Raw genomic sequence first — 18,553 nt, 5'->3', positions numbered from 1 at the left:
CATTACAGAGGAGTCTTTCTTCTCAGAGTCCTCTAGCACCATCAACAGTCTTCAAGTATCTGAAATACTGGTAGCACCTTTGTATTTGGAACAAAACAAAACAAGTACCTCAGCTCATCTCCGTCTAGGTCAGCACCTAATGGTGTGGATCACACTCATAGGAAAGTGTTTTGAGGTAGTTTTAAACCTTTGGAAGTCTGGGTTTTAAACTTCCCTCTGTGGAAGATATTCAAAAGCCACAAGTGGTGCAAATTGTTCATGGTTTTTATTTTATTTTTCAATTTTTATTTTGGTTTTCTTACAAAGGTTGACATTTTCCACAACAGGTGTAAGAGTGTTGAAAAAAGTTCCAAATCTTTGGGGGGAAGGGAGGGAATGAATGAAATCGTATTGCACTATGCTCTGATCAATCCTTCTCCTTCTCTTTTGCCCACAATTTAAGCAAATAGATGTGCAGGGGAAATGAAATGGAAGGACTCAGCTCTCAGTTAAAAAAGAAGAAAAAGAAATGGCAAAGAGAGAAAGTTTTTTTCGGACTTCTTTTGTTTTCTTTTTAATTTAGGTTGAGTTCATTTATTTGAAACAGACTGGGCCAACGTCCACCCTGATTTCTTGGTCAGCACCACCGATGTCCAAAGGTGCAATATCAAGGATAGGCAGGCGGGATGGCTTATTTGTTTTGTATTCAATGATTGTCTTTTTCCATTCATTTGTCTTTTTCTGTTTAAAAGAGGAAAAAAAAGTACATATATGAAAAGCAGCACTATTTCTACATCTAGTATCGTCAGAACCTTAGATATTTAAGAACCACTTTTGGGCTTGTTCATTCCGAAGAAGTTTTCCCAAGGTCAACATGTTCTCTTTGCAACAGAAGTATCAGGGGTGTCTTTAGGGAGAGCAGTTTCTTACCAGTCTAATTTTTTTTTAAATTTTTTTTTCAACGTTTATTTATTTTTGGGACAGAGAGAGACAGAGCATGAACGGGGGAGGGGCAGAGAGAGAGGGAGACACAGAATCGGAAACAGGCTCCAGGCTCTGAGCCATCAGCCCAGAGCCTGACGCGGGGCTCGAACTCACAGACCGCGAGATCGTGACCTGGCTGAAGTCGGACGCTTAACCGACTGCGCCACCCAGGTGCCCCCCCAGTCTAATTTTTTAAAAGAAAATTTCAATACGTATTCCACGTGGCTTACTGCTACATTATCGTTTTTGGGGTGTGCGTGTGTGGGTAAGGGAGAGCCAGGTGGGTATGCAGGCTGCTGCAAGTAAATTTTAATTTTTCTGCAATGTCTAGCATATTGTAGAGAAAAATCGCATGCACGCCATACTAATAAGTAAAATAAAATACATATAGCCATAAGTGATAGCTTGGGACCTTTTAACCTCAAGTAATTTTAAATTGTGGGCAGACATCATCATTTAACAAACTCATGTTTAAAGAAAAACAGCTAGTGCATGGACACTGTATATATTTTAGCATTGAAGAGAATTTCAGAAGGCAAGGTCTGATAAGAACACTCAGAATTTAATTTAAATAAATACAGTTATGAAAATAGATTTAGTAAGTTAGGTCTCTTATTCATCCATTTATGGTCTTATTCATTCATTACGGTCTAAGTTAAAACTCCATCTCCCCACCTCCAAAATATACTCCCCAAATAAGGGTATCCCCACATTTCACTATTACTTACAGAGCAGCCGTCTACAAGAACAGTGTAAGTGAACCTGCTGTTGCCCTCGGCAACAAGTTCAACATCGTTGGAGCCTTGCAGAATGACAGCCTTTTTCAGGTTGCCAGTCTCCTCATCCATGTATGCAATGCTGTTCTTGCAGTGGTAGGTGATGTTTTGAGAGGCATGGTTGGCCAGCAGGCGCATGAAGGCAAGTTGAGTAGCCATTTCCTTGGTGGTTACTCCTTCAACATTATATTCAAACTACAGAAAATAAGATAGAAATTCTAGTTAAGTGGAGATGGCCTCAGGTACTAAGAGTCAAAAAAAAAAATGTCTGGTATAGGGAGGAATAATGGACTCAGAGCTGACCTTGGGAAAAAGGTACTTTTCCAGGAAACTCAATTCACTGGTCTTTGAAATATTAGTTACTTAGAAGGGACATAGGAACTACCAGGCTGAGGCAAGATCATCTCAAAAAGGTACCTGTTCTAGATAAGGTATTTTTAATGGGTATGTATCTTCTTTAGAATAAGAGAACAAGGAGACAGAGATTCAGACCTCTTTCTTTTTCTGTAATCCCCACCAGGAGGCATGCAATAAAGTTGGTGGAAAGATTTGATTAAAAATTCAGAAAAGCACATGTTCTGAAAATATACATTCATGGGTACAGGGATGCATATGCTGGCCAGTACTTCCTCACACTAAATGTCATTAGTCAGTTTCTCCAGGGATTATCAGTTGAGCCAAATTTGCAGAATAACTTTGAATTGTGTGGGTACGTTCAATCAATCCATCTTTAATGTACAATCCCAGGTTAGAACTGGAACCCAAGAAAAGAGCAGGTTCTTTTAACAATCCCATTTGGGTAAAGGACTAAAATGCAGATCATTAAAAAGCAAACAATCTTAATAATATTATTTAGTAGGAGAAGGAATGTTTGTAGGATTCCTCACCTGGGTACCACCATTGATAGTTTCTCCTAACCACACGTGCTTCTTGACCTTGGAATTTCTGTACCAGTTCTTGGCTAGGATGTTTTCAGGTTGAGCCCGGATACAGGTTTCGCCAGTAGAGAAATCACAGTATACTTTGATAGCATCCATAGTGCATCCTTGGTTAGGGTCAATCCAGTAGTAACCTTTAAAAAAGACAAGACCCAGCTCATAAAACTTCTTATTGAGTGGACTATAGGTTCTAATAATTACTAGACCAAGATTTTGATTCTTATAAGTAACATTGTCTACCCTACATTTAATAGGAAGAGGATGGCTACTTTCCAGATTAGACAGTTCCTTCTCTCCTCTCCTCCGTGAAACATCAAATCAGAGTATATGAAAAATACACATTAAGAGAAGCCTGAAACTGGACGCTGGTGAAGAAGAAAATGCTTCTAATTAGGCATGATTCTATATAATGCAATTTTTACCCAAAACCTTTTCATTCTAAATGTCAGTGGGAACTGACTTTGCAAAGCCCAGCTTGTGAGAAGGGCCATTCTGGCTTGGATATCTTGACCTACCACTGCTCCACTCGGGGTGGCTAAGTCTCAAGTCACGGCATGTGCGAGCTGGGTTCTTCCTAGAGCCTTCAGGAGTAAGAAGGGTCTCAATCTGGTTGTTGAGAGATTTCAGAGTAGCATCAACTTCATAATCCTTGGGTCTGAGAGAAGGTGGTGAGCGAGGCTGGTCAGCCCTGTAGAAGTCCCCTTCGTAACCAAAATCATAACCACCACCACTTGGGCCAGGAGGTCCAGGAGGGCCAGGGGGACCAGGGGGGCCCTGCAAAGGTGAACGTGAGAAAAAGGAGGTTTTGTATTTGGTCACAGTGAGAGGCATCAGTGACAGCAGATTTTCAGTCGAGCATCACACACAACCATGTTCTAATAAGTAAAAAAGAACTAAGTCCATGTAAATAAACAACTTGATCTCAGAAATACTTGCAGGGATGGGCCTAAACAACGTTATCACATACAGATAATTTTTACACATTTTAGAACTAACATGTGGCAGTGGGGGACAACTTTAATGTGTTGTCGTAACCATCTTGGTTTAGTCTGAAGAAGATATTCCTTAGGTCTGTGATGCTCTTTATTATTTCCCAAAATGATACTTACAGCAGGACCTTGGCTACCCTGAGAGCCACGAACGCCAGCAGGTCCGACTGAACCAGGATGTCCGGTGCGACCGTCTTTGCCCATAGGGCCAGAAGGACCAGCAGGGCCCTAGGGAAGAAGGACGCTGGGTCTGAGTGAGTCAGTAAAAACCCCACAAGGAAGCAGAGGCCTGGGCTCAGTGCCTGGCATAAACTCCATTTCAGAGATAAATGTCTCTTAGATTGACTTACCCTAGGACCAGCAGGACCCACAGAGCCAGGAGCACCTTGATCGCCATGTTGGCCCTTTAAAGAGAGAACAGGAAAATCACACTTTCAGAACACGTGTCGACAAATAGGTTTTTTTAAATTGAATGGAAAACTTTAGTTTCAATGGACTCTGGATTGAGAAAATTGAAAATGTAAAATGGGGCTCTTTTCTCCCATTATGTCTATTATATTCAATTATATTTTTTTCTACAAGCTATTTCAGCAGTGCAATATTAGTCATTCCTCTAATTATATTTATTTTAAGTGGGGTTGAAGGACATTGTTGCCAAGAGATTTTAATATATGTATATTTCAATTTCCCTTAACCCTCACCTTTTTGTGTTGGGATGAAATGGCATTAATCTCTGCGAGATGGAGTGAGCCAGAGAATGGGAAATGAATATGATGTAGGACATTTTAGAACAATGGCAGTGAAAATTTGAGGAAGATCTTTTAAGATCCGTATACATGCATGATGTCCACATTTTACTTACAGCAAGACCAGGAAGACCTTGCAGTCCATTGTGTCCCTTTAAGCCAGGAAGACCCCTAGGCCCCTTGTCACCAGGCTCTCCTTTATCACCTCGAATACCTTGTGGGCCCTGTATAGAAAAAAGAAGGGCGGATAGGACATTTACTTCTTTAGAAAATGAGACTCCCGTGCCCACAAATATTGCTTAATCTGTTTACAAAGCAACTCAGGATGTGCAAAGGTTTAAAAGCCATGGGGGTGTTATCTATTCCCTTAATCTGCTTTAGTTGAGCTTCCTGTGAAGTGGCTAGATTTTTGTGATTATTTAAAACAAGCAGAAGGGATTTGAAATAGAAGAGACTTAGAAGCTATTTGTAGCAATTCTCAACATGGACTACATTTTTAAAAAAATATGAAGTCTAGCCTGTATATTATTTATTTCCTTCACAGACAGTCTGGACTGAGGCTCCTTAAATGTTAATTTGTAAAGAAATCATCACCATGTACATACAGTAGGACCTCTTGGACCAACAGCACCAACGGGACCAACAACACCAGCAGGACCCTGTGAGTTGAAAAAGAAAAACATAACTGATCAGCCAAGCCCAAAACTCTCCTCCCCAAGCCCCCACAGTTCCCAAGTGTGGGGAGGTCACAAGGGAAGCCTACAAAGATGGCAGCACAAAGGGACTGGTATTTACAAACTTACAGGTTCACCACGGTTTCCATGTTTTCCAGTGGGACCCACGGGGCCATGAGGACCAGGTGCGCCCACAGCGCCAACTGGACCAATGTTGCCAGGGTAACCGCGTTCTCCCTACCAAAGGCAAAGTGAAGTTTAGCATCAAACTGTCCTGTGTTTTAGTCACTTTTCAACTGGAGAAAGACAGAGAGGTATACTGACCTTGTGTCCAGGTTGACCGTCACGGCCTGGGGGACCATCATTCCCAGGGTTGCCCTGTGAAGACACCACACCAATGAAGGCACTTAGTGAGGCTCTTTAACCCACCAGCCCCTATAGTTCAGCTCCTCCATCTTCATCACTCCCAGTGCTCACTAGTGAATCCACTTTCAGACTGTTAAAAGACAGGAGCAAGAACTTGCCAACCTAGTTGCTTTTAGAGGTGTTTTAGATATTTTGGCCAACTTTGAAGCATGCTCTTCAAAGACCCATCCATCCCCCAGTCCAAGTAATTTTTCGTATTTTCAATACCAGGAGTGGTCAGTACATGCTGATTTAATGGAGAAACAGACCATCTTGTTCCAAAACTTGGAACAAGAGGAACTCAGCTCAGGATATGATGTTGCACATAATGAAACACAGATAGGTTTTCTAGCTATGTTTATGTAGTTAGTATGTAGTCTGGTATGACAAACCAAGCGTCATACTCACATCGCGACCAGCTTCACCAGGAGCACCATTGACTCCAGGTGCGCCCACAGCACCAGAGGGACCACGAGCCCCAGGTGGACCAGAGATGCCGAGAGGTCCAGGTTCACCCTAGAGGCAGAGAACACAAAACAACATTCTTCTTATTGGATTGAGAGCAAACCTCACCCTTCCTAAACAACCCCGGCGAGGAGATTCCAGTTTGCAAGGAGAAGGTACAGTGAGACTGAATGGGTCACAAAATGGTAAGAAGTGTCATTAGTGTTATCCTTGCCCTCATCCTACACACTCAGATGGTCAGCTTTATTGAATTTTGGAATGCTGTTCTGTACAGGTGAGCCTAGTTACGTCCGATATCCCAAATGAAATGAATTCATAAAGTTGAGAGAGTTTATGGAGGTGAGCTGAGCCCTAGCTGCTGTCATGTATAGGATTTAATGGAATGATTCAGAACTTCCAGAGCTTCATTCTTCCAACAGGATAAATGATGCCAGCATTTCACACTGCAGAGGAGTAAATGCAATTAGAGCTTATATAGTTCTTAAGCATGTAAAAAGAACAAAAATCATTCTGCATAATATTAAGCTGTATCTTTATAGCGTGTGTCTAAGTAAGGTGGTATTAAAGCTTCTTAGATAAGTGACATGTGATCTGTATAAAGAAAATGCCATGAATAAAAAATCTTAAGTGGAGTTATTCAGTGATCAATCTGTCACATCTGAAGTGGCAGCTTTTAAAATCTTTTATTATGTTAATGAGAATAAGAATGGTGTCAAACACTTACCACAGATCCAGAAACACCTGGTAGACCACGTTCACCTCTAGAGCCTGGGAGACCCAGAATACCAGGAGCACCAAGAAGACCTTGAGGACCAGGGGTTCCAGGGGGTCCCTGAACAAGAGGAAAAATACCATTACTAATAAGCCCCTCAGTGACAATACGGGTTGGCTTGAGGATTGTGAGAATACGCTATCCTCGGTTTAGAAAAAAGCTAGTGACCTTCCATTAGTAGGATGTATCCTTGGATATCTTTTCTCCAGTGATGAGTTTCATGTTGGCAAGTATATTTCTTTGTACCCAGTTCCTCCCTGACACCAATGGAACGACATTAAAGAGTATGTGGTTGTGATTAATGAAGCCATCTGGGGTAGTGAAATAGAGTTTTTATGGAATCTATGCCAAGATGCAGATTTTGACCTCGGCCTCTAACTGAACCAGGTCTAAGAAAGACACATTTCAGAGTAACAACGATACTGAACAATGCATGTTTAAGGAATTGGTAGCTTGCTGAGATTTGATAAATTTACAATAGGATGACCATGGCAATGGGATTCTGTTCAGTTCCCAGTACCAGTAAGGTGCCATTTTGATAAAAGAGTGAGTTCCCTCATTTATTGTCATCCCCATCTCATGCCTTCTGAGCAACTGCTGAAGCTATGACACCTCAGTATCTGTTGGACAGATTTCCTGGCTCAAATTGAGCTCTACTTGAAAGCCTGCAACACTCATCAACAAATATATGCCACTTGAAGATCTGTGTAAGGCTTTATTTTAATTCAACACAAGGTATTAAGAAAGAGAAGCTTGAAATCACTTACAGCAGTTCCAGGCTCTCCAGAGGGACCCTTCTCACCAGCAAAGCCAGGGGGACCAGATGCACCTGTTTCCCCTGTTCGGCCAACTGGACCTTGGTCACCCCGAGGCCCACGAAGTCCTTCTTTACCAGCAGCACCAGGGGGACCAGGAGGGCCAGTGATACCCTGTGAGCAAATGGCAAGGTTATTTATCCTCAGTTAATCATCACAGACCTGGGAGAGAGCAGCTGAGGTTCCAGATATTAAGATGCAAACAGTGTGAAGCAACAGGATGATACCCTGACCATTTGGGGGACATGTTTAGGGTTTGTAATAGTCTTTCTTATGGAGAGAAGCAGCTCCCATCCTTTCTCCGAAGGTTATGGCAAAATGAATAACTGAAGCAGAGGCTATGGCAAATGTTGGCGAGGAAAAGCAATGCTGTGCTACCAGGATCCTGGCATATTGGAATCAGAACTATGTAGAGTTAGAAGAGTTAGTCGTCAATGAATGGGACTTTGGGTTTTGAAGGACTCTGCTCGTTTCTTTTTGAAGAAAGACAATACTGGAATTTTGTTCATAATTGAGGAATCACATATGCTCTCAACTAGGTTTAATTAAATGCCTACAGGGAATGAAGATTTTTCTGTTATGAACCTGTAAAAGGATTCCAAGAAATCAACATCTTTGTGATTTTTTTCCCTGAAACCTTAACCGGAAGACTTAATCCTTGGTAATTAATTAAATTCTCTTGAGTCCTGACAGGAGAGTCTGAATCAGAATTAAATTAGAGGCCAAACCACCTTTAAATTCTGGAACAATTATACCTTAACAACGGAGGCAGAATGTTGGCCATAAAGGGTAATTAGATATAGAAATATCTGATATGTGACTAAAACTGTTCTGTTTTTTTTTATTTTTAACGAAGAGACCGTGCCCCTAAAAAGGGACTTGTGTTCACATGAATAAAAGCCTCTTAAGCCGATATTATAAAATATAATTTGTGATGATTTTGCCTTAATGGTTCAGGAAAACTGATTTCAGACCAGGAAAGTAATAGCAAAATATTAGTAGCGTGTTTCTAGAGAGTTTCTTACCAATTTCCTATTAGAGGCAAGGTTGTTTGGCTAAATGACACATTTTGAAGTGATTTACTTACAGAGGGTCCAGGAGGACCAGTCCGTCCAGCAGCACCAGGGAAACCAGTAGCACCCTAAGAACCAAGCACATCAAAATTCCACAATCAATGGCAGCTCTAGGGATGTAAGATGGAAACTTCTCCTCTGACAATTCCTCAATACACATGACCACAGATAGACCAAGGAGTAGGTGGTGGCACCCTCATATAGGGTATTATTTAACAAGCCCCCCAAAAAATTAAAAAAAAAAAAGAAAAAACGGGGTGCCTGGGTGGCTCAGTCGGTTAAGCGTCCGACTTCAGCTCAGGTCACGATCTCGCGGCCCGTGAGTTCGAGCCCCGCGTCGGGCTCTGGGCTGATGGCTCAGAGCCTGGAGCCTGCTTCCGATTCTGTGTCTCCCTCTCTCTCTGCCCCTCCCCCGTTCATGCTCTGTCTCTCTCTGTCTCAAAAATAAATAAACATTAAAAAAATAATTTTAAAAAAAATATGAAGAACCCCAAAGACCTTCCATCTCTACACAGCTTTCCAACCAGTGTGCCCCAATTGCAACATCCATATTTTGCATTAAGGCTCTGATGGTCCTTTTTGAAATGCTGGTATGTAACCTCATGGTTTTAAGAACAAGAAGACACCATGCCATTATTACACACTGATGTGCATACGTTAATAAATGTCTTAACCACTTGGCTGGGTGCAAAAGAAGTGGACACTGGATAAGTAATTTTGTTTACACAGGAAGGTACAACAAAAGACCATGAGTATTAATTGCTGTCCAGCAAGAGCAGGAAGGAGTCAGTGCAGTTCATTCCTTGGGAGGTCTGGGTCTTTAAGGAGTCTGCATAACAGCACTGGTGCCAAGAGAAAGGGCATGGTCAGGCAGGAGAAGGGGAGCATCGTCAAAAGGATAAAGAGAAATATTTTTACCCATTTCACAATTCAACAACCTGGCATTAACTTTGGTTATTACCTCAGGTGAGGGGTAGCAACATACACTACACTGAGCTCCAGTTGGGATTAAGTTAATATCCCTTGGCCTGACTATCACTTCAACACCAGAATATCTTCAGATAAAGTTAACTTGAATTTCAAGGGTCTCCTTATTATAGTCCAAAATTAACCAAAAATCTCCATAGTTTCAAGGTTTTCATAGATTCTAAAGAAAGAAATGTCCTCCATTATAAATACTCACAGGAGGGCCACCATCACCACGACTGCCAGCAGGACCAGGGGGACCATTTGGACCCTAAATGGAAATTGACAAAAAAAGATGGGGTCAAATCACAAAAGAGTTCTTCTACATGTTGCTTTTTTATTCAAAGGTATCATTCCTATATCTATTAGAAGCAAATCCTGAAATCAAAAATGATAATCTGTGTCATAAGATAAATGTCCTTTTTTCAGTGTTACCACCCTCATGGGGTTACCAAAGAAGTAAGATGAGACAGTATTTATGAAATTTCTATAAATTATAAAGCAGTATGCAAATGCTAACTCTTACATTCCTGGTGTAGTTACAGTAGGCACTTGATTGATATAGGTAGAATGATAAGATTTCAAGGGTAACTACACAGGCTGTGTTGACCACCAATGAATTCAACTTACAGATGGGCCAGCAGATCCAACAGGGCCCGTGGGACCAACGGGGCCATTTTCACCCTTGGGCCCTTTGGTTCCTCTCTCTCCTTTAGCACCAGGTTGACCAGCAGCACCCTGTTAGAAAGGAATAGTTGGAGTTCAGGCATTCCAGCTCACTCTACTTGCCAGTTTGGGATGTTTTGGGGTTAACCGTCATTATGTGATACTCACAGCAGGACCAGCAAATCCGTTGGGGCCAGCGGGACCAACCTCACCACGTTCACCCTAGGTGGGAGAAGGGATTGAAGAATGTCGTAGCAGTATTAGATTTGTTCATGTCTAAAGGCTATGAGTGTCCAAAATGACCCAGGTTTCTACTTACAGGGCTACCACGAGGACCAGCAGGACCAGCGGGACCGGCAGGACCGGCTTCACCCTTTAATGGAACCAAAGATGAGCTCGTTAATGTGCTCAAAGAGGAGGTGGGGGGAGGGAACAGCGGTAGACAGTGGGCTCTTGTCAGGGTTTGCAGTCACATCAGAAGAGAAAACTAATGCTCATCTCAGACAGTAAAATAAAATGGATTCTTACCGTGCTTACTGTTGTATTCATTTTGGGGGCTGAAGTGGTATTGGTCATACACTTGCAAAAACACTATAAATCAGTGCCCACAATACTAGGAGGAGGACATTTTAATTTTTAGATGGACACTGAGCTGATCTATTTGCTGCAATCTGTGCAATACAATAAATAAGGTCTATTTTAAGTAGACTGTTCGATGTGAAATGGGCACACTATGTATTTTATTGATTTTTTACAATTGAAGGCTTTGAGAAGGCTCAGTGCATTAGGATATTGTTAATGGGCAACAGGGAAAGTCTTTAAAACAAATGATAGGGATTAAAGTATAGATCAGATAGCTAGCACATCTATACGAAGGGAAAGAGAACTTTAAACACACAGCATTTGTTTCCTGCTGCCCCATCACAACAGATAGGTTTTTAAATAAGTAGGCTTTATACCAAGTCATAAAAATGAATTGCTGGGGCTCCCTGGGGCTGGGGCAGGCAGGAAATTTTAGATACTGCTGTTGGCTCAGAGAGTTGCAACTCCGTAAAAATGTGTGCTTACCCGGTCACCAGTGGCTCCAGCAGGACCAGGGGCACCTACAGCACCAGGAGCACCCTAATACCAAAAGGAAATGAGTCTTATTAATAACACCCCCAGTTTCAAAAGTGACCCTTGCCATTCCCCCTTGCTGTGCTTATACAGTGACTGAACACTTTCACCGCACACTCTGGATGGACATCGAGAAGGCTTTTGATGCATTTCAGTTCTAATTATCAAAACTATTAGAAGCGGCTCTCAGGAGGAAAGTACCCCAGTGATAAAGGTTATAGAAATGTGTCAGTCAAGGGCAGGTTAGGAATTGGGGAGATCTGAACTCTCTGCTCTTGTCAAATTCCCTAGAGAGCAGCAAATGAGTAGCCTTGTTTGAGACCACTAGGACTGTGTGACTCAGAGAAAGGACCATTATCAATGTGCCAGAGTGAGTTATCAGCTCTGAGGGAGGTGAGAAGAAGGACCGAGGCAGCTGACGGCCTGGAAGAACCATGTTGCCAATGCTCTGGTAGGGTTATTATACCTTTACGGGATTATCTTTGGCATCACCAGGGCAGTAACAGGTAATCGTTGGGACTGCTCTTCAGGTGATAAATTCTTAGGACATACATTTGAATAAATGGGACCTTGTTAGAGGTTTTGGCTTTTTAAAATGTAAGAGTTATCGTTTTGTTTTGTTTTGTTTTTCTAAAGCCCTATAATAATTTGAACAGTCACTTGAAATTCTATTTAACCTAGAGCTTTTGGTTTATAGTTTGTACTTCGTATAGTTAACACTAAGGAAGTTAAGAAATTCAGGTTTTGATTTTCAAAGGGATAAGTTCTGTTGAATCTTTCTTTTGGGACATGTAAAATGATATTACTATTCAGAGATCCAGGAAGGAAAGGAATACTCTTTCACTAAACCTGGATCCTTTTGTCAGTTCTATTTTGGAAAACTGCCGACCTCAAATCGAGTGAAATGTAAAAATAAAATAAAACAAAATACCAATCTAAGCACAAACAAACAAACAAAATTCTACTCACACGGGCACCATCTCTGCCTGGGTTACCAATTTCACCTCTGAGACCAGTTTCACCCTGAAAGTATAAAGCAAGAGTAGCTTTTCGTTTTCCAACCAAATTTTTGAAGCAAAATTAACCTGAAGTGTTTATACCTTCAGTCGCTTACATTTTTAGTAATGTCTTGATTCCCTACTATTCTATAGAATGTTGAATGAGGGAAAAAAATTTAAGGAAAAAATAATTCAAGGCCCTCTCCAGATTATTGTTAAATATTCTTTTCTAATTTCCATACACCCTCCTGAAGCATAATCAAGCAAGGTACAAATTCATGTGGACAGAATTATAAGGCAACATCACAATGGGCTTCAGTGTCTGATCACTCTTATGGCATAACTAATGCAGCAGCACGGTTGACAGCTGTTCAATATAGCTTCTTCCCATTAATTAGGGCAGGATGAGGCATTATTGTTAGTGGCATTAAAATGAGCCTCATGTATTACTCAACACCATCTGTTTGCGTGAAATTCCATGGTAGCAAGGAATTTTGCCAGATTAGTGAGTTTAGAAATGCGTAGGTGCTAGGTGGCAGAGGGAAATGCGTATTGATAGATATCAAAATGCTACCAGACCACCTACCAAGAATTGTAAAAAACTGGGCAACCCTGTGCAGCCTTCTTTGCTAGAGTTCATCAACAACATGTCTTAGGGTCCAACACTGAGAGGGTACCTTTTCTCCCTTGCCTCCAGGTATGCCGGCAGCACCCCTCTCTCCTGGGAGTCCACTGGGACCAGATGGACCAGCAGTGCCTGGAGCACCAAGCACACCAGGTTCACCCTTGAATCAAACACATGTGAAATCAATTATTTCAGTGGCAAAAGAAGAAAATGAAGACTCGAACTCTTGAAGGATTCCAATTTAAACATTTAATAGATAGCATTCTTGCCAGTTTAGAGACACAAAGGAGGGCTGTTGAAAGGAGGGAGAATCTAACAGAGGGAGATGCTATTAATGACACCGTGGCTAAAGAGAAGAGAAGTGGGAGTGGGTGGCTGTGATTTTTCTATAACCCGCTCCTAGTCCTCTTCAGGCAGGCAGGCGTGGAGAAGAAGAGGGAAGGACAATAGGATGCAGAGAGTGAAAAATGTTTGCCCACATTTTTCAAGGATAAGTCTCTTAGCCCACACAGGAAATAGGGAAAGAAACCTCATCAACTGGGGAGATGTTTACATTTTAATCTCCTTAAGAGCAGGAACTATAGCTTCCACTTTATATAAAAACCCTACAATTCCACATATTTAAAACCTATCGACTAACTTCTAAGATAAAAGTCTTTGGAAGTACTACCTCACCAAACCATATTTTCTTTCTTGTTTCCTCTCTCCCTCTTTCCTTTTTATTTTTTCCAATATCCTTCCACATACCAAAATAGCTTTTTGCAGCTAATCCTTACATTTTTTTCCCCTTAAAGGTAGACATCAGGAGTAATATGAGTTGCCTTTCTTTACTGTGGTTCATCTGTTTTTCAGAAGTGTGTAATTCTATCTATTTTAAAATCTAAGCCACAGATTCTGTTTTGAAATACAAGTTGCCAGGCTTATGTTTTGGGGATGAATATATTGGCCACTTAATTTTTACCTCTTCTGTTATTAAAATTTAGACTACCTTTTGAAATTTTACTCTCTGAAGTAGCAAGGTAAGAAGGTGAAACTTTGTTCTCTAAAAATACTGTCCAAAATTATATGATGTTTCTAGATTAAAATCAAAGTATAGGGGTGCCTGGGTGGCTCAGTCGGGTAAGTATCTGACTCTTGATTTCAGCTCAGGTCATGATCTCATGGTTCGTGAGATCAAGCCCCACGTCAGGCTCTGCACTGACAGCATGGAGCCTGCTTAGGATTCTCTCTCTCCAGTTTGCATGCACACTCTCTCTCTCAAAATAAAAATAAACTAAAAAAAAAAAAAACAAAAACAAAAAACCCAAACAACCCAAGTATAAACAGTTTGGTGAGACAAGAGTAAACCCATACTAATTCATTTATGTATGTAGAACACTGGGATTTCCCTTCTTTTGGAATAATTCAGGTCCGCTAGAATCAGATTGTCATTTATTGTGATGGAAATCAACACAGAATTGGAAATAAAAACTCTGAAAAACAATTCATTTACTATTGTGAATGATCTAGCTACTCTAGAATATAGTGGGCCCAAGCAGCAATATGGGACACAAAATTTTACCTTGTTTCCATCAGGCCCAGGGGGTCCAGAAGGACCTCGGCTTCCAATAGGACCAGAAGGACCAGCAGCACCACTTTCACCAGGGGGCCCACGCTCCCCCTGTTAAAAAAAAAGAAAAGAAAAAAGAAAAGAAAAGAAAAGACAGATATAAGTGTTGCACTGTTCAGCACTTTCAGAGATACTATTTTTCACATCAGAGTTCATAGATTTTTAGCTTTTGAATCCTGGTCCATTAACAAATTACAGTTATTTTTCCTTAATTTCTCTGGTAGTAAAATGAACGAATGGGATGAGATAATCTCTAAAGTCTCATTCAGCTTTAGTGTTTTGTGGCTGTAACCCCGGAATGTTTTTCTTCTAGAGTACAACATTCAACCTTTGGAAGTCATTCTTTTTTTTTGTGTGTGTGTGTAATAGGTCCACAGATAAAAACAGACATCAGTTAAGCTTGGTATTCATTGGGAAAGACTGTGCCATTTTAAATGAAGAGCAATGCTAGGTGTAAATAAGATGAGATACTGTCATGTCTATGCTCCCTTTTTATAACCTTATGCAATAGTGATGTAACAATTATAATATTAACAGGATGTATATGTATATATGTGTGTGTGTGTGCATGTGTCTACCTACCTTTCTAAATATCTCTCAATTGTATGTAAATATCACCATGACATGGTGGTATTCCATGGCCCAGAATATTTAACATGTACACAGTCCACATTGCACCTGTTTCAAAGACCTTTTTTATAACTATGGTTTTATGATACTAAATTTGGTAACTGACCATATAATAGGATACTTGTGGGGCAAAGTGATCATTCCAGTTTTTCCAATGACTACAGACAAACCAAATCTATTTATTTTTTTTTTATAAGAGCAGATTCATGATTTCGGCATTAGAGTTTGAGCATCGACATGCATTGCAAAAATTGACTTCAAATCTTAGTAAGACATTAGTTTTTCTTGTTTGTCATAAATATATCATACTTGTATATATAAGTTACTGAATATAATACATATATTAGCTCATTTATGTTTCTTATAACTGTGGTTTTTGGCTAAGAAATACGAATAATTAAATTTAAATTTTTGATTTAATTTACAAATCAAACATTCTCTACAGATTATGTTTAACTACAGAAGAGTCTCAGAACCTATTGCAAGGTCATCAATAGCTTTCAAAAGAAAGCACTACTTGTTTTACAAACACATCACCAGAAGTTTATGAAAGTTAATTAAATAACACTTACTCTTGGGCCAGCAGGACCAGGGAGACCAAATTCACCAGGGAGACCCTAGGCAAAGCATGATAATAAATAAATCATGAAGTGTACGTATGTTCTTGAAATCCACTTATGATTATATTTAGGTAATTTCAACATAGCAGCATAAAGCCACGAAGCTCTACCTCCCTGAGTGTACAAGTACAGGGCTATTAGGAATAAGAGAAATTTGTTGTATATGGACAGGTACAAAAAGTGAGAATTCCATTGATATCAAAGATACTTCTATGCTAGAAGCTGGTACCAACAAATTTAAGCTTTCCATTACTTAGTTTATTGCTTTTAAAAAAATGACAAAACAGACTATCTCATTTGATTTGATAAATAATGATGAACAGTATCAGACATTGCTTATTTTTAGTTATATAACAGACTGCTTTCTTAATAGAAATGATCATATTCTGCACATTACCTAGTTAATTGTATACCCAAGTGTATCTCCTTTATTACTGACCAGCTGTCTCCTTAATGTGCCCCACTGTTGACAAAGGAGACCAGGCCACAGAATGTAACTGAATTGAGGCACATTCATCACAATTACCAGAGAAAATGACTCAGAATTCATGCCCTGATTGTGGCTAGCAGTGTCATGTCTGAATGCCAAGAAAAATATTAAACGCAATTTTTCAGGGTCTAGTTTGATGGAAAATCAGCGCATTTACTTTTTTGCTATGGGAAAGGAAATAATTTGCATGTTAACGTTACCATGAACAATACAAAAAGTAAGGCTATTAAATGGAATGTTCATTGGTACATTTTACTTCCATAATGCAGTGTTTCATTCAGTCTTTAAAACGAAGGATTCATTATTCCAACAAAAATGAGTAAGTTGGTTTATTCTCTCCAAAGTACCCAGGTAGGCAGAACACTATCATTAACATGTGAAATAAGAAGGTTCTTTTTGCCTATTATAATTGCACTGCAGGAGGGCATTACAAGGGGGAAAAGTCCCAACTTCAGGTAAGTCTACTAGCACTTGTTTTACTCACCCTTTCTCCTGGTTTGCCAACTTCACCAGCTGTACCTGCAGGGCCAGGCAGACCCTAGGAAAAAACAAACAAACAAGCCACAAATCTCAATCTTGCGGCACATTCACAGGATGCTAATGATTGGGTTTTTCTGGATACTGATAGCGACATGATCACCAAATATTGCGTGTTATTACAGCATTACACGAAAGTTTGCCTTGAAAAAGTGAATTTTCATTTAACTTTACAGTTCTGAAATCAGGTTCTGTGTGGTGGGGGGAGTGCTATGGTGATGTGTAGCTGGATAGTCTGACCAGAGGCAGTATTCTGTATGTTTTAATTGACTTACCTGGAAGCCTGGAGGACCAGCGGGACCCTGTTCACCTTTTCCACCTTGGACACCCTGAAAGTGATAGGCAAGATAGCATGAATAGAGGTGTATGCCACCACTGCTGTCTACCTATAGAACTCTTGGACTGGAAAAATGAGATGGTCATTTTGCAGGACTGGATTTGTTGTAGGGCAGCAAAGAACAAGAATGGAAGAAATACTCACTTGTGGTCCAGGGGGTCCCTGAGCACCATTGTTTCCGTCAGGACCTGGAGCACCCTGGAAAGTTTCACAGAGAGGCTCAGAATTACCAGTGAGACAGTTTAAGAAGCCTCAAAGCCTCATGCATTACTTCTTCAAAGCTTATCATCTTAGAATGACTCATTGTGGGTCCCCTGCCCAAGTACTAACTTTTGAAATGGCTTGTGGGAAGTCCATGGATGGAGGGCAATTTATGAAGGCCAGAGAATGCTACTAGCATATGCATAGCTCTTTAACCATAAAATAAATTAAAATCAAATGCATCCATAAATATTTTTGACCTAGTATACATTCTGATTCATTACAGCTCACTGCTTTGTAAGTGCAGTTAAAAAAAAAAAAAAGACATTTTTTGATGGTAAAAGGATCCTTGGGGATGCCATTTTGAAAAGAAAATGCCAGAATTATATCAGGTGGCCTCAAAGGCTGTGTGTTTCCTAAGCGGGTACTATGTGGGCAGCTACAGGCAGAAGTTGGCACCTACCCGAGCACCGGCAAGACCAGCATGACCTTTATCACCATTTTTGCCTGGATCACCCTATAACAAACATGAAAAAAGTACACATTTAATGTCAAATTAACCATGAAAATTTGGAAATGTTAATTTCTTGCTTGATTGTTTTCTAAGGTTCCTAGTCTTTGAATTCTGTTCCATCTTCTTGCAAGTCCAAGTACAATAAGGTCCACCTGTGTTTGCAGAGGCATAGACTCAGGAGATAGGTTTCCATCAGGTGTGCAGTGACATATTGGAGATCAATTATTAATGTGGTAAGTGGCTTGCTGTTTTCTTGTGTTGAAAGGGACCTCCCCCTGCCCCCCTTGAGGTAGAGTGGACTGAGGGCAGGAGAGAAAAGAGAGTTTTGGTGAAATGTGGCAAAGAAGTGCCGAGGGAGAAGAGAGTGTGGCGTTCTTACAGTGGGGCCTTTGGGGCCAGGGAATCCGATGTTGCCAGGCTCTCCTCTTGCTCCAGCTGGGCCAATTGGTCCAGGCCGGCCATCAATGCCAGGGAGGCCCTGAAAGCAGAGTTTATTTAAAGTTCATTCGGCATCAACAGGGCCTCACAACCTCAAACTTGTGATGCTGCCATGGGATGCAACAGAATCATTTTCTGAATGCAAACAGCTTCCTGGTATAAAGTGTCAATAAATTATGAATCTATTTTC

At 40.6% G+C, this 18,553-nt stretch overlaps 1 protein-coding gene across 2 annotated transcripts in view; it reads right to left on the bottom strand.

Annotated features, from left to right (window-relative positions):
• Positions 1 to 573: 573 nt before the first annotated feature.
• COL1A2 (collagen type I alpha 2 chain) overlaps positions 574 to 18,553 on the bottom strand; it is a 36,081-nt gene continuing 18,101 nt past the window's right edge. For both annotated transcript variants that reach the window (XM_047096137.1, XM_047096136.1), the window contains exons 25-52: positions 18,305 to 18,403; positions 17,875 to 17,928; positions 17,355 to 17,408; positions 17,149 to 17,202; positions 16,821 to 16,874; positions 15,799 to 15,843; positions 14,549 to 14,647; positions 13,040 to 13,147; positions 12,334 to 12,387; positions 11,317 to 11,370; positions 10,568 to 10,621; positions 10,417 to 10,470; positions 10,213 to 10,320; positions 9,800 to 9,853; positions 8,631 to 8,684; positions 7,496 to 7,657; positions 6,681 to 6,788; positions 5,900 to 6,007; positions 5,411 to 5,464; positions 5,216 to 5,323; positions 5,018 to 5,071; positions 4,529 to 4,636; positions 4,017 to 4,070; positions 3,787 to 3,894; positions 3,193 to 3,451; positions 2,627 to 2,811; positions 1,692 to 1,934; positions 574 to 720 (exon numbers count right to left, since the gene is read on the bottom strand). In XM_047096137.1, coding sequence (XP_046952093.1) covers positions 574 to 720; positions 1,692 to 1,934; positions 2,627 to 2,811; positions 3,193 to 3,451; positions 3,787 to 3,894; positions 4,017 to 4,070; positions 4,529 to 4,636; positions 5,018 to 5,071; positions 5,216 to 5,323; positions 5,411 to 5,464; positions 5,900 to 6,007; positions 6,681 to 6,788; positions 7,496 to 7,657; positions 8,631 to 8,684; positions 9,800 to 9,853; positions 10,213 to 10,320; positions 10,417 to 10,470; positions 10,568 to 10,621; positions 11,317 to 11,370; positions 12,334 to 12,387; positions 13,040 to 13,147; positions 14,549 to 14,647; positions 15,799 to 15,843; positions 16,821 to 16,874; positions 17,149 to 17,202; positions 17,355 to 17,408; positions 17,875 to 17,928; positions 18,305 to 18,403 — 2,697 coding nt within the window. The remainder of the gene's footprint in view (positions 721 to 1,691; positions 1,935 to 2,626; positions 2,812 to 3,192; positions 3,452 to 3,786; positions 3,895 to 4,016; positions 4,071 to 4,528; positions 4,637 to 5,017; positions 5,072 to 5,215; positions 5,324 to 5,410; positions 5,465 to 5,899; positions 6,008 to 6,680; positions 6,789 to 7,495; positions 7,658 to 8,630; positions 8,685 to 9,799; positions 9,854 to 10,212; positions 10,321 to 10,416; positions 10,471 to 10,567; positions 10,622 to 11,316; positions 11,371 to 12,333; positions 12,388 to 13,039; positions 13,148 to 14,548; positions 14,648 to 15,798; positions 15,844 to 16,820; positions 16,875 to 17,148; positions 17,203 to 17,354; positions 17,409 to 17,874; positions 17,929 to 18,304; positions 18,404 to 18,553) is intronic.

This window comes from Lynx rufus, unplaced genomic scaffold (assembly GCF_022079265.1).
Source record: "Lynx rufus isolate CCGP_SWC_20201006 ecotype Redwood Valley unplaced genomic scaffold, mLynRuf1.p SCAF_4, whole genome shotgun sequence".
Taxonomy (NCBI): Eukaryota; Metazoa; Chordata; class Mammalia; order Carnivora; family Felidae; genus Lynx; species Lynx rufus.
The sequence above is the reverse complement of the archived record's forward strand: the minus strand, read 5'-3'. Positions and strand labels throughout refer to the sequence as shown.